This window comes from Mustela lutreola, chromosome 9, assembly GCF_030435805.1.
Source record: "Mustela lutreola isolate mMusLut2 chromosome 9, mMusLut2.pri, whole genome shotgun sequence".
In the NCBI taxonomy this organism is placed as follows: Eukaryota; Metazoa; Chordata; class Mammalia; order Carnivora; family Mustelidae; genus Mustela; species Mustela lutreola.
The window spans coordinates 26,675,306-26,688,610 of NC_081298.1; the positions used below are offsets into that span (position 1 = coordinate 26,675,306).

General features: G+C 39.9%; 1 protein-coding gene across 1 annotated transcript; it reads left to right on the top strand.

Annotated features, from left to right (window-relative positions):
• Positions 1-6,252: 6,252 nt before the first annotated feature.
• DEFB116 (defensin beta 116) lies at positions 6,253-12,605 on the top strand. The gene is made up of 2 exons (XM_059132733.1): positions 6,253-6,319; positions 12,367-12,605. Exons 1-2 carry the CDS (start codon positions 6,253-6,255, stop codon positions 12,603-12,605), a joined length of 306 nt encoding a protein of 101 aa, XP_058988716.1.
• The last annotated feature ends 700 nt before the right edge of the window (positions 12,606-13,305 follow it).

Consider the following 13,305-nt stretch of genomic DNA (forward strand, 5'->3'; position numbering starts at 1 on the left):
AATACTTAGATGTGGACTTTATCTCCTAGTCTGAATCAATGACACACCTTCTCAGAGGACGGCTTCCATCATCTGGCCACACGATGGCGTAATGAGCCTAGGGAAACAAGCAAATTCTTTGCTTGATGTGCTCTGATGTGCTTTTTATTGTATCAGGTCAAGGGTTAGACTTAACCCCTAAATTCATTGAACTTCCAAACATTAGCTCAAAGGGAGAAGTACTTGCTAATGGAAATTAACTTTAATTTTCATAGAACCAAGGCAAGGCTGTTGATCACCATTAACCAGTATTTTGATGTTAGCCGAAGAATTCTTTAGAATGAGGTTCATTCATTTTACTTTTTTGGAAAACTAGGGACAATAAGGAATGTGATAAGTTATTGGTATTTGTAAGGTCTTATAGAGCTCCTGACTTAACATAGAAATAGAATGACTCCACCTTTTAGATTCAAGATATTCAGGAATTCCAAAGATTGGGATGATACAATTCAGTAAGACTGCTCATCATTTGTGCATCTAGTTTAGCCAATGGCAACACTTCTGGCCTTCTACAAACCATGCATACTATTACTAAACAGAATTTCTTATCTTCTGATGGTGAATATTCATTAGCCCCCCAGGTCATAGGTAATTTGGGCCCCAGTGGGCTTCCTTGAGGTAACTTAGTTGTTTCCTATAAAGAAATGTTCTGATAAACAGCACATTTGTATTCTTTATTGATTTGGTCCTTACATAAGAGTGTATAATTCCAAGACTTGCACTGAATTCATTTTGTTTGAATGATATTGCTGCTTGGTAGCATGAAAAGCTATGTATGCACACAGTTGGGGTACAGGAATAATACCATGAGGTAATCTCCATATTCCTATGGTGCTTTTCTTAGCTCTTCTTGATTTCCAATTATTGAAGTTGGGGAAGTTGCATATTTCTAAAACTGTGAGTAGGACTCTCTGGATAGTAGTAATAGAACTTCAATTTTTCTAGTCCAAATCTTAGGAGACATTTTCATGCAAATTCATTTCCTTTGGAGAGCTTATCTCATCTGGTATGAGTTCTACAAAGAATTACATAAATCTGTTTGGGAAATTTCAATGACTCTAATAAATTAGCAATTCATTTCCATGTGATATTTTAGTTCTCATGGATGTTAGAAAGCTCTTTTCTTCCAGACAGTATGTAGGCCTCACACACGAATTTACTGTCAGTAGAGATATTCTCTTTAGGTCTGGTGGCTAATTTAAAAACTCATGTAACAGCGAGAGTACGGCTGCTTGGATGATTTTATGTTTGTAACAACATAGCCTCCAAAATCTCATGAGAACTTACTGTTGCATAATATGCTTTAATATTCCCCTGTGTGCTTCTCATACAGGATCCATTAGTGAACTATATTAAGTCTAGCATTGGGAATAGAAATATTAGCTTTAGCAGCCCGAGGATGGGTATCTTCTCCTAACTGTGAGGCAGTCATGTTCACTACTCATTTTGGATCTGGCAGTAGAGCAGCTGTGTTCAAAAGTTCTACCTGAGTAGAATAACAGCATTAGACAAACTGTGTACCCATTCAACATTAACTCTCCATTCACTTCTAGTTTCCCCCTCCCTAGCCCCTGGCAGCCATCATTCTACTTCCTGTTTCTATGAGTTTGACTCCTCTAAGTACATAAGTGGGAGCACACAATATTTGTCCTCTTGTGACTGGCTTGATTCGTTTACCATAATATCTTCAAGATTCATCCATGTTGCAGCCTGTGTCAGAATTTCCATCCTTTTGAAAGCTGAATAATGTTCCATTGTATGTATAGGTAACATTTTTGTTCATCCCACCTTTTGGCTGTTGTAAATAATGCTGCTATGAACATGACTGTACCAATATCTGTTTGGATCTCTGCTTTCATTTTTTTTTAAAAAGTATAGACCCAGAAGTGGAATTGCTGAATTATATATTAATGCTATGCTTAAGTTTTTGAGGAGTCACCATATTGTTTTCCATAGGGCGGCACCATTTTATATTCCCATCAGCAGTGTACAAAGTTCCAATTTCATCATTGCCAACACTTGTTATTTTCATTAAAAAAATCCTAATGGGTATAAAATGATACTGTGGTTTTGATTTGTATTTCCTTAACAATCTGTGATTTTGAGCAAATTTTCATGTGCTCTTGGACATGCGTAGATCTTCTTTGGAAAAATGTGTATTTGAGGTCTTTGTCCATTTTTAATCAGGGATCTGTTGAATTGGAGGAGTACTATATGTAATCTGGATATTAATATCCTTATCAGATATATGGATCATTTATCAGATATATGATTTGCAAATTGTTTGCCTTTTCAATCTTTTAATAGTGTTATTTGATACACAAAAGTTTTACATTTTCATCACGTCCAATATACCTATTTTGCTATTGTTATCTGTGCTTTTGTTGTCATATCCAAAAAATCATCCCCCAATCTAATGTCATAAAGCTTTCTCCCTATGTTTTCTTCTAAGTTTTAGCTCTTATTCTTAAGTATTTTTTTTGAGTTAGTTTTTGTATATGGTATAGGGTGGGGCTCCAATTTAATTTTTTTTTTGCATGTGAATATCATTTTCCCAACACATTTATTGAAAAGACTATTCTTTCCCCATTGAATGGACTTCACATCCTTGTCAAAAATTACCTGAGCGGGGCGCCTGGGTGGCTCAGTGGGTTAAGCCGCTGCCTTCGGCTCAGGTCATGATCTCAGGCTCCTGGGATCGAGTCCCGCATCGGGCTCTCTGCTCGGCGGGGAGCCTGCTTCCCTCTCTCTCTCTCTCTGCCTGCCTCTCCGTCTACTTGTGATTTCTCTCTGTCAAATAAATAAATAAAATCTTTAAAAAAAAAATTACCTGAGCGTATATATGAGGGCTATATTTCTGGACTCTCCAGTTTATTCAATAAATAAAGACAGACATGTCTTTACCTTTTTTTTTTTTTAACATTTAATTTATTTATTTGAGAGAGACAGATAGTGAGCTGGGAGGAGAGGGAGAAGCAGACTCCCTAACCTAAGCCAAAGGCAGATGCTTAAACGACTGGGCCATCCAGGTACCCCCTCCAACCCCCACCCAATTTCTAATTGGATTGTTTGTTCTCAGTCCCACTCTCTCTTTTTTTCCTCTCATCTGGGACTTAGATGATTTGAACATCAGCTCTTTTATTATTGTCCCATAGGTGCTTGAGAATCCACTTTTTTTTTTTCAGTCTATTTCTCCTCTGTTGCTCAGATTGGATAATATTGACCTTTCTTTTAAGTTCATCAGTTATATCATTTATCACCTCCACTCTACCACTGAATGCCTCTAGTAAATTTTTAAAATTTCAGTGATTATATTTTTCTTTTCTTGATATTCAGTTTTTTAATAGCTTTTATTTTCTTTGCCAAACTTTCTTACTTTTTATGTGCTTCAAAATAATTATTAATTGCTTCTTGAAATATTTCATGATGACTGCTCTAAAATACTTGTCAGGAAATCCCAACGTCTGGTTCATCTTGGTATTGGTGTTTATTCATTGTCCCTGGTCCTGCCCTCCCCGCCCCAATTCATGTTGTTATTTTCTTGTTTCTGGGCAAGAGTGATTTTTTAAACATCGTGTTCTCGACATTTTGGTTATAACATTATGACACTCTGAATTCTTTTTCTTCTCCTCCTTCTCCTTTTTCTTCTTAGCAGGCAGTCCTCAGCTGAGACATAACTTGAGGCTGGAGACTTGTATATATTTAAATTCCCTTTGGATTATGCTGGTAAAGGAGGGTGGGAGAAAAGTAAAGTGCTTAGGAGCCATGATTTACACTATGCTATTCAGTCTCCATTAATGGTGGGTGGAAAAGGAGGCTCAGCTACCCCCTGGGCTTTGTTGACACTACTGTGCAAGAGAATCAAAGCAACCCCTGCATCTGCCATTTAGGAGATGGAAGATTACCTCCCCATAGGTCCCCACCCACCAACAACAGCTGGTGAGGAAGTCTGAGCACTGCTTTTATAGAGAGGGGGTGAAAACCATGGGTAGGGTGGGAAAACCTTTTGAAGCCACGGGGAAAGGAGGACTGAGATTTTTTCCATTAGCGTTATTGGAATAGGGTGAGTATTGCCAAGATGGTTTTCTGTTGTTAGGCTACCCTTTCCCTAGTCTTTTGGCCAGGTATAGGCTTTTTGGGGGAGAGTGTTTCTTCATTCATTTATCTGTTGATGAATGCTTGGGTTGTTTTCATGTCTTGGGTACTGTAAATGATGCAATTAATAGGAAGCGCAGTTATCTGTTTGAGATAGTAATTTCACTTTCTTCAGATGTGTATCTAGAGGTGGAATTCCTGAATCATTTGGAAGGATTATTTTTAATTTGAGAAACCTCCATATAATTTTCCATAGTGCCTGTCCCAGTTTACATTCCCACCCATAGCGCTCAAAGGGTTCGCTTTTCCTCATCCTCACCAGCACTTATTAACTCTTCTCTTTTTTGATCGTAGTGATTCTAGCCGGTGTGAGGTGGTATCTCATAGTTTCAATTTGCATTTCCCCGATGATGAACGATGTTAACCACCTTTTCAGGTACCTATTGACCATTTGAACATCTTTGGAAAAATGTCTACTCAGTTTGTTTACCCACTTTTTAATTGGATGATTTGTTTTTTGTTTTTGAGTTGCATGAGTTGCTTATATATTTTGGATATTAACCCTTTATCAGATAGGTGGCTTGCAATATTTTCTCACATTGTAACTTGCCTTTTCATTTCTGCTCTGCCTTTAATTCAGTAATTGAATAGTTACTCTTTCTCTACTTTTTCAAGTGTTAGAGTTGCGTGTAGTGGGATGGCTAGGACAATTCCATTTACCCTTGGGAGGACTAGTCCAGTTCCATTTGCCTTGTTGTGGCAAGATATGGCAATCCTATTTAGACTTTTGAAAAGAGCCTTTTCATTCATTTCCAGACTTCCATTCAAAAGACTGGATCCCGCCCATCCGCCTTCCACATGATTCCCTGGAGTAAAAAAGTCAATGTGGTTTCCTCCAAAAAATCCTTTCATTATTCTTTCTTCCTTTTTTTTTTTTTTTTTTAAAGATTTTATTTATTTACTTATTTGACAGCGAGAGATCACAAGTAGGCAGAGAGGCAGGCAGAGAGAGAGAGGAGGAAGCAGGCTCCCAACTAAGCAGAGAGCCCGATGCGGGACTCAATCCCAGGACCCTGAGATCATGACCTGAGTCGAAGGCAGAGGCTTAACCCACTAAGCCACCCAAGCGCCCCTCATTCTCATTTCTTAAGAGATGAGCACTGAAATCCCCAAACTAAATTTATTATGTTGAACAGTGAATCACTTTCTGATTTTTAGTGTTTAATTATGTTTTTCTCTAATCTCTCATTTCTGTCCTTCCACTCACAGGAAGAATGGAAAATCCCAAAGGTATATACTGTCAGACAGATATCATTTCTTTTTTTAAAAATTTTTTTTATTAGACAGATATCATTTCTAATCTAGGCTCTACATCTCATCAGATGTGTGGCTTAGGAGTGTTATATCATCTCTTCAAATTTTCTTGTCCTTATCGGTGGAGTGGAAAATATTATCTAACATCACAGTGTTGTCGTAAGTGTTCAGGTCTAGCCCACAGTATTTAGTACAGAAACTGACATGTTGATTTATGGCCAATATGAACTGCCTTTATCTTTGCCTCATGGCTCTCCCTTCCTTCTACCACTTACACTTCCCCTTCAGTTGATCTTCTCCATCTTTTCTTTGATCATCATTGTCTTTCCCTTCTCTTTTCTTAGTCCTTGATGCCTAGTATTAGATTGGATATGCAGTAAGTACTACTGACAGAGCTGGACACTCTTCTATCAGGATGATAAACACCAATGTTTAAGAAAGGACTCCTATTTCTTATATTTATGTATTAGTTTTCTCATTGCTTGCTTGATTCATTCACTCATTCAAATTTGTCTCACACACATTTGCCAACGGCCTCTAATTTGCCTTTGTTTCCTTTTGGGAAGGAAGGTGCATTTTGACATGGGTGCTTCTGGCAAACCTCCCACACTTATACAAAGTGCCCAGCTGAGATATGTGATACATGTTATCCTTCTGCCTGGCTGACCCCAGGTATGTCTCATCCCTTTTAGTTCACTGCACACAACCCTGGCCCGTTTCCAAAACTAATAAAGGCAGGACATTTCTCTGCTGCAGTGAACTCTGTTCAGTCCTCTGCAGCACAGCCTTCCATTCTCTCAGGACATGTCAATCATGAAGCCCTATTTAATGACCATTTCCATCCTTCTGATCCTGGTTCGTAAGACTCCAGGTAACTCAGGCCTCTCTCAAAGGTTCTGGGGTCTTGCATGTCGTATTGTTTTCTTAGTGGCCTCTGAGATGATTCCCACTCACATACCACAGGCACTACCTATGGCCTTTCTGGTCTCAGATAAGTTGTGAATGTTACTCCCAAGGTCCATCTCCTGTCAAGATCTCCCCTGATTCTGCTCTGCCAAGACAAATTTAAGAGGCTGCTCCTCCTGCTGTTCCTGGCATAGTGGAGTATTGAAGCATGAAGAATTTTAGGTGATGCTGTTGGTAGGAAGGGAGCCTGATGCATGCATTAGATGTGAGAGATTGGATGTAACTTGGGGAGCTATCAGAGGGAACAATGGAAGTTTGGGAGGGAGTGTTGTGGTGAGGATGGTATATGAGAAAGAGAGAGAGAATAATATCAGAAAAATGAGTTGGCACGAGGAGAGGGTGAAAATTCTATTTACAGGATTGGGCTGGACTGATGTTCTGGTGTAATCTTGAGAGAAAATGGGATTTTTTTTTTAAATGGAGCTGGAAGTGGAGTTGGATAGAACTGAGTTATGGTGAGGGTGGTGGTTGGCTCTGTTTTGAATTGATGCTGTAAATTGGGGATGGGTGGCTTGGCTATTATCATGTTTGTGTTAAATTTTATAACTGAGCCTTAGGTGGTTAGAGAACAGTTGGAGTTAAGTGTTTGGTTTAAGTAGGTGTGTAATCAAACTGGGGATATGTGGGGTTTATCTGGGCAGAGATTGCCTTAGCCCGGGTTTAGGGGTAATTAAGCTTGAGAAAGACAATTTCATTCATCACAGCAGAGCTGTGGCTGTTGAAATGGGGAGAATTAATGCTGCACAAAAAAAATCTGTGGGTGCCTGGGTGGCTCAGATCATGATCTTGGGGTCTGGGGATCGAGCCCCACATTGGGCTCTCTCTTCAGTGAGGAGACTGCTTCCCCTGTCCCTCTGCCTGCCTCTCTGCCTACTTGTGATCTCTCTCTCTGTGTCAAATAAATAAATAAAATCTTAAAAAAAAAAAAAAGAAAAATATCTGGTAACATTTTCAAGTTCTTAAAAACGTTTCTTGAGTGTGATTTTTCAGGAACACTGAAAAGCAATAAATGTAACTGTAGGCAGTGAGGAAAGATGAAAGCAGGCGGCTGGGATGTTCTCAGGTGTCTCTCCTCAAAACTTGGCAAGTACAGAGAGACATGGGAGTAGTCTAATCCCAGCCTTATAGAGAACTAAGGTTGTCTCTCCTTTCTTGGGACTGAGTTCAGAATCACTGCTTTTCCCTCTTTCCCTTTCTCCTCCCTCTCCTATTCCTCCTTCCCCCTCCCATCCTCTTCCTACTCCACTTTCTCCTACCCCATATTTCTCACTCTGTATCATCTTCTTTACTTGGGAGACACTTGTTCTCATTCAGTAAAGTTCAGTTTCCACGTTGGAGCGGCCATAGAAACCACAGGTGGGTTTTAGCGGCCGTAGAAACCACAGGTGGGTTTGCAAGTAACAACAACAAAGGAAGACATCAATCTATGCTTCAAAAGTTGTACATAGTGTTGCTTCCTTAGTAACCATTTAATGCTTTCACCTGGCAGAATTAATGGGCAGGAACTGTTCTGGACAAATTTTCTAGGATAATCAAAGTCATTTTTTTCCTTTCACCACCCCAAACATATGCTTTGGAAATTCAACTGTTTGAAAGCCATGATTGCCTTTTTTTTTTTTTTTAAGATTTAATTTATTTATTTGACAGAGAGAGAGAGAGAGAGATCACAAGTAGTCAGAGAGGTAGGCAGAGAGAGAGGGGTAAGCAGGCTCCCTGCTGAGCAGAAAGCCCAATGTGGGGCTCGATCCCAGGACCCTGAGACCATGACCTGAGCAGAAGGCAGAGGCTTAACCCACTGGGCCACCCAGGCACCCCTAAAGCCATGACTCTGTCTTTTAAATCTATGTATTCCCAGTGCTGAGGCGAGTGCTTTGCACAGAGTAGGTTTCAGTAAACATTTATTGAATGAGTGAATATATAAATGACTTATACCTAAAATGTAGGTAGGAAGAACCTCAGAAATGAGGTAGGGAAAGATCATGTTTGGGATGCACAGGTGGCAGTGAAATCATGTATTACATTGCTTTTGGCTTTGGATGGAACTGTTAGAAAGAGTCTAGGGCATATGTTTTGTTTTTCAATTTTTGATATTTTAATTTGCTCCTAATACAAGTCCAAAGTGGGAAATGAGCTGGGCAATGTCTATGGGTCAATGTGAGAAAGTCAAGCAGTGTTGTGGCTCTCAATTCAGGCAGGAACAAATGCATATTTTCTGGGACACTTGTGCCAAACACCTTTGCTGTGGCCTCTCCTCAGACCTATCAAATCAGAATCTCTAGAGACTTGATGTGAGTATACTTAACAAGTCTCCAAGTTATTATAAAGTATGACACATTCTTATTAACAGCCTTCTTCACAAACACAGTTGAGATTTTCTGATTTCATGCCAACACTCTCATTCCTATTTCTCACAGTGGGAGACTGGGCACAGAGTACAAAGGGTAGAAGCAAAGCTGATATTTAATAGTTGGTCTCAAAATATGGAAAGAGCCCAGATGTCCATTGACAGATGAATGGTTAAAGAAGTTGTGGTTTATATATTCACAATGGAAAATTACTCAGCCATCAAAAAGAATGAAATCTTGCCATTTGCAACGACATGAATGGAACTAGAGGGTACTATGCTAAGAGAAATAAGTCAATCAGAAAAGACAAATACCATATGCTTTCACTCATGTGGCATTTAAGAAGCAAAACAGATGAACATAGGTGAAGGGAAGGAAAAATAAAATAAGATGAATAAAGAAAGGGAGGCAAACCATAAAAGATTCTTAACTCTAGGAAACAAGGTTCCTGGAGGGGATGTGGGTGGGTAGATGAGGCACCTGGGTGATGGGCACTTGAAGTAATGAGCACCAGTTGTTATATGCAACTGATGAATCACTAAATTCTACCCTTGCAATAATACAGTACATTGCTAATTAAATTGAACTTAAAGAAAATTTTTTAAAGAATTTAAAAATTAAATTACAAGAAAATCAATCAATAAATCAAATAAAAGCAGGTTTCTGACTTCAGTTTGGAGATGGAGGGATGATCAAAGGTGATGTTAACTTGATGTGAGTATTAGTTTGTGGTGATGCAAAACAATACAGGGTTAGAACACTTGCAGGATTGAGAAGCTAGAAATATCTACCTTTGTTTATTTAGCCAAAGTTAGCAGCATCCTTCTGCATCTGCCTTGACCAGTTTCCCATATGGAGAGAGTGAGGGAAAGGTCAGCTTGCCAGATTCTCATTCCTACAAAGAGGAGATCTTGGATGTCCTGGCTTCCATCCACTGCATTTGGGAGAAAATGAAAGTCCACCAGTTCAAATGTCAGCCAGAAGAGTGTGGGTATCACTCTAGCAAGACCCCCTGAGGACCTCCTCCTTTTTAAAGTAGGATGGTGCCAAAATAGAGGTTCCACCCAGCAATTGCACTACTGAGTATTTACCCCAAAGACAGGTGTAGTGAAAAGAAGGGCCATATGAACCCCAATGTTTGTAGCAGCAATGTTCACAATAGCCAAACTGTGGAAGGAGCTGCTGAGATGCCCTTCAATAGACAAATGGATAAAGAAGATGTGCTGTGTAATATATATATATAATGGAATATTACTCAGCCATTAGAAAAGATGAATACCCAACTTTTTCATCAATATGGATGGAACTGGAGATTATGTTGAGTGAAATAAGTCAAGGAGAGAAAGACAATTATCACATGGTTTCACTTATTTGTGGAACATAAGGAATAGCATGGAGGACATTAGGAGAAGGAAGGGGAAAATGAAGGGGGAGAAATCAGAGCAGGGAGACAAACCATATGAGACTGTGGACTCTAGGAATCAAACTGAGGAATTTAGAGGCGAGGAGGGTTGGGGGATGGGTGAGCCAGATGATGGGTATTTAGAAGGGCATGTATTGCATAGAGCACTGGGTGTTATATGCAAACAATGAATCATGGAACGCTACATCAAAAACTAATGATGTACTGTATGGTAATTAACATAATAAAAAATTACTTAAAAAAAAAAAGAAAGAGAAACTCCATGATGAGGGTGAGAATTAAAATAGGAAATGCAGCAGTACCATGACGTTGGAACATGGATGAAGGGGTACCATTTTTTACCTCCTTGCTCTGGTTAACCATCAGGCTGGCTGATGTAGCAGCCCTCCCTGGGCTGGAGTGCCAATTTCTGGGACAGTTCATATACATACCAGTGCCAAAATGCTATGGGATGTCTACCACTAAGGCATTTTCTTTTTTACTTTATTTCTCCTCACATTCTCTGACTTCATCTAAACTTGGAACAATTTACATTCTTTTCAAAAAATTTTCAAAATGTTTTTTACCATGCAGAAATAATGTCAGACTTGCTTATCCAATTTTTATTAATGTGGGTGGGCACTGGAGTCCTCTGCATGCTTAGGAGTACATGAATACATGGTCTGGAACAGAGTGAGTGTTGATGAATGGGTGTGATATGAGGGGACAGGTGTAAAAGGTCCTGGAGTGCAAAGCTATGGATTTTGGACTATGTATTGATAGCTGAAGAAGTCCTTATACCTGAAGACATCATGCAGGAAGATGCCACTCTGTCCTAGAAATCCTATAATATAGAGAGGCAATGTGACACACAGAGGGAAGTGCATGGGCTTAATATCATAGAGAAAAGAAATAGAATCCTACAGTGGTCAAGTATAAGGTATGGAAATGTGAACAGAACAAGAGTTCTCTGTGAGCCTCAGTGTCTTCATCTAAAGAACAGGGATAACAATAGGTTTTTATGAAGTTTCAATGAGATAACATTTGCAAAATGCCTGACACACAGTGGATGTTGGACATGTGACAGTGATTGCTAGAATTGTTTTCTTTGGCTCCTTTGTCTTTGAAAGCTCCAATAAGTAACAAATACTGTTGATGACTAATATTTATAGAAGGCTAAGTGTCAGGAACTTTGTCATTGGGCATTTTCAGCTGAGGAACCTATATACACATGCACATATCTGGATGACAGATACATAGCTATCAATACTCATGAATGGGTTTTAGCCATATGTGGAAAGTGTGTGGTAGGGGTCTGTACAGTGAGCACATGTATTTATGCTCAAGTGATGTGAATATGGACGTGCATACGTGCCTGTGTGTGCACATCAGTGTGCTGCACATGTTATATGGTATCTGTTTCTGTGGGGCCAATGTACAAACATGAGTGGTACATGTTTGCTCAAATGTTTAGAAGCACAAAGGCATGCAGGGGCTCAAGTATGTGTGCCCTGCCTCAGAGTGGAGCCTGGCTGTCTCTGATAGAGCTCTGTGTGAGGAGCACACATCTGTATGGGCACTTGAAAGCATGTCCAATACATATTCATAGGAGCTTCCCTTGAAGCCCTGGACCCTCAGGAAAAGAATTTTATATGAACACATTGCTTAATATGTCATTACTTCTTTTTTTTTTTTTTAAAGATTTTATTTATTTATTTGTGAGAGAGACAGTGAGAGAGAGCATGAGCGAGGAGAAGGTCAGAAGGAGAAGCAGACCCCCCCCATGGAGATTGGAGCCCGATGCAGAACTTGATTCTGGGACTCTGGGATCATGACCTGAGCTGAAGGCAGTTGTTTAACCAACTGAGTCACCCAGGCGCCCTATTTCATTACTTCTTATACTTATACTTATTATGCACCAGATACTCTCCTGAGCACTCTATATATGCTAAGCTAAACATCACAAATGGTAAGAACTTGGCTCTATTATGACACCCATTGTGAAAATGATGCAGTGATGGGCCTGAGAACTGAACTAACTTGCTTAAGGGTGAGGAGCCATAATGACAGAGCCCAGATTTGAACTGGAGTGTTTTTTACTCTGGATCCTGTTAATATCCTCAGGGCTTGTTCTCTTTAAATCATGCTTCCCCATTCCTATTGTCACTGCTGCAAGGAAACTAAACATCGCTATATTTTCCCCAGGTGGCCTGTTCAGATCCCAGTATGGCAAGAGCCAAGAGACTTGGATTCCATGTCAGCTTTACCATGGCATGTGCAGAAACACCTGCAGAAAAACTGAAATTCAATACTTAACCTGCCCAAATGATCAAGAGTGCTGCCTGAAATTTTCTGTGAAAACAGCCCGTTCTAACAATGTGAAGGATTATGACCCTGACTCCAAACTGTCAGTTACAAACACTTCAAGCTACTCTAAAATCTGAATATCACCACCTTACTGCCTCCTGGAGGGATTCTTGCCTCATTCTGGAACACCCTTTCCATAAAAATACATTCCATCCCATGCGCGTGTCTTTTATCTGTAAGCAGTCATCACTGGACAGGGGAAGGTTAGGCTGGAGCTGGGAGTTACAGAGTATAGGAAAGGACCCTGGCCAAGAAAGCAAACAGGATTCTAGAACAGCTCCATAGTGCTGAGGGTGCCAAGGAAGGAGGGAAATCACATTTCTGCTCTGCTTTGGTACAACCAAGAGGGTTGTGATTCATTCTGGAGGCTGCAGAAGGATACATGACAACTAGATTGAGTCTGGATGATCCCATGAATAGATAGGGGAGATATCTGAGTTCTCTGAGTAAACACTGAAGGATCTGGACAAGGACTAGAGGATTATCTCTGACATCTAGAGAACCATCCTAGTCCGTTTAGTATGATGTGGTGTCCTCAGGAAGAACCAGAACCAGACAGATGGAGGAGTTACAGAGTATAGGAAAGAAAGTATATAGAACTGAACATAGAAATCTGTTAGACAAATTAAGGCAACATTTTCTAAAGGGTAGAGCTGTTGGAAAGTGGACCAAGCAGGTTTGTCCTCAGCATTCTCCCAGTGTTGAGTTTACAGGACCATTTCTGGGTGTGAGACAGAAATGGTTGTGGTTATGGTGTTAGAGAGGGATTGGAACAGA

What these genes read in the sequence shown, in the direction of transcription:
- DEFB116 (XM_059132733.1), top strand. Translation starts at nt 6,253, where the DNA reads ATGTCAATCATGAAGCCCTATTTAATGACCATTTCCATCCTTCTGATC. An exon ending in CCTGGTTCGTAAGACTCCAG is followed by an intron (nt 6,320 to 12,366) that starts GTAACTCAGGCC and finishes TATTTTCCCCAG; the next exon opens with GTGGCCTGTTCAGATCCCAG.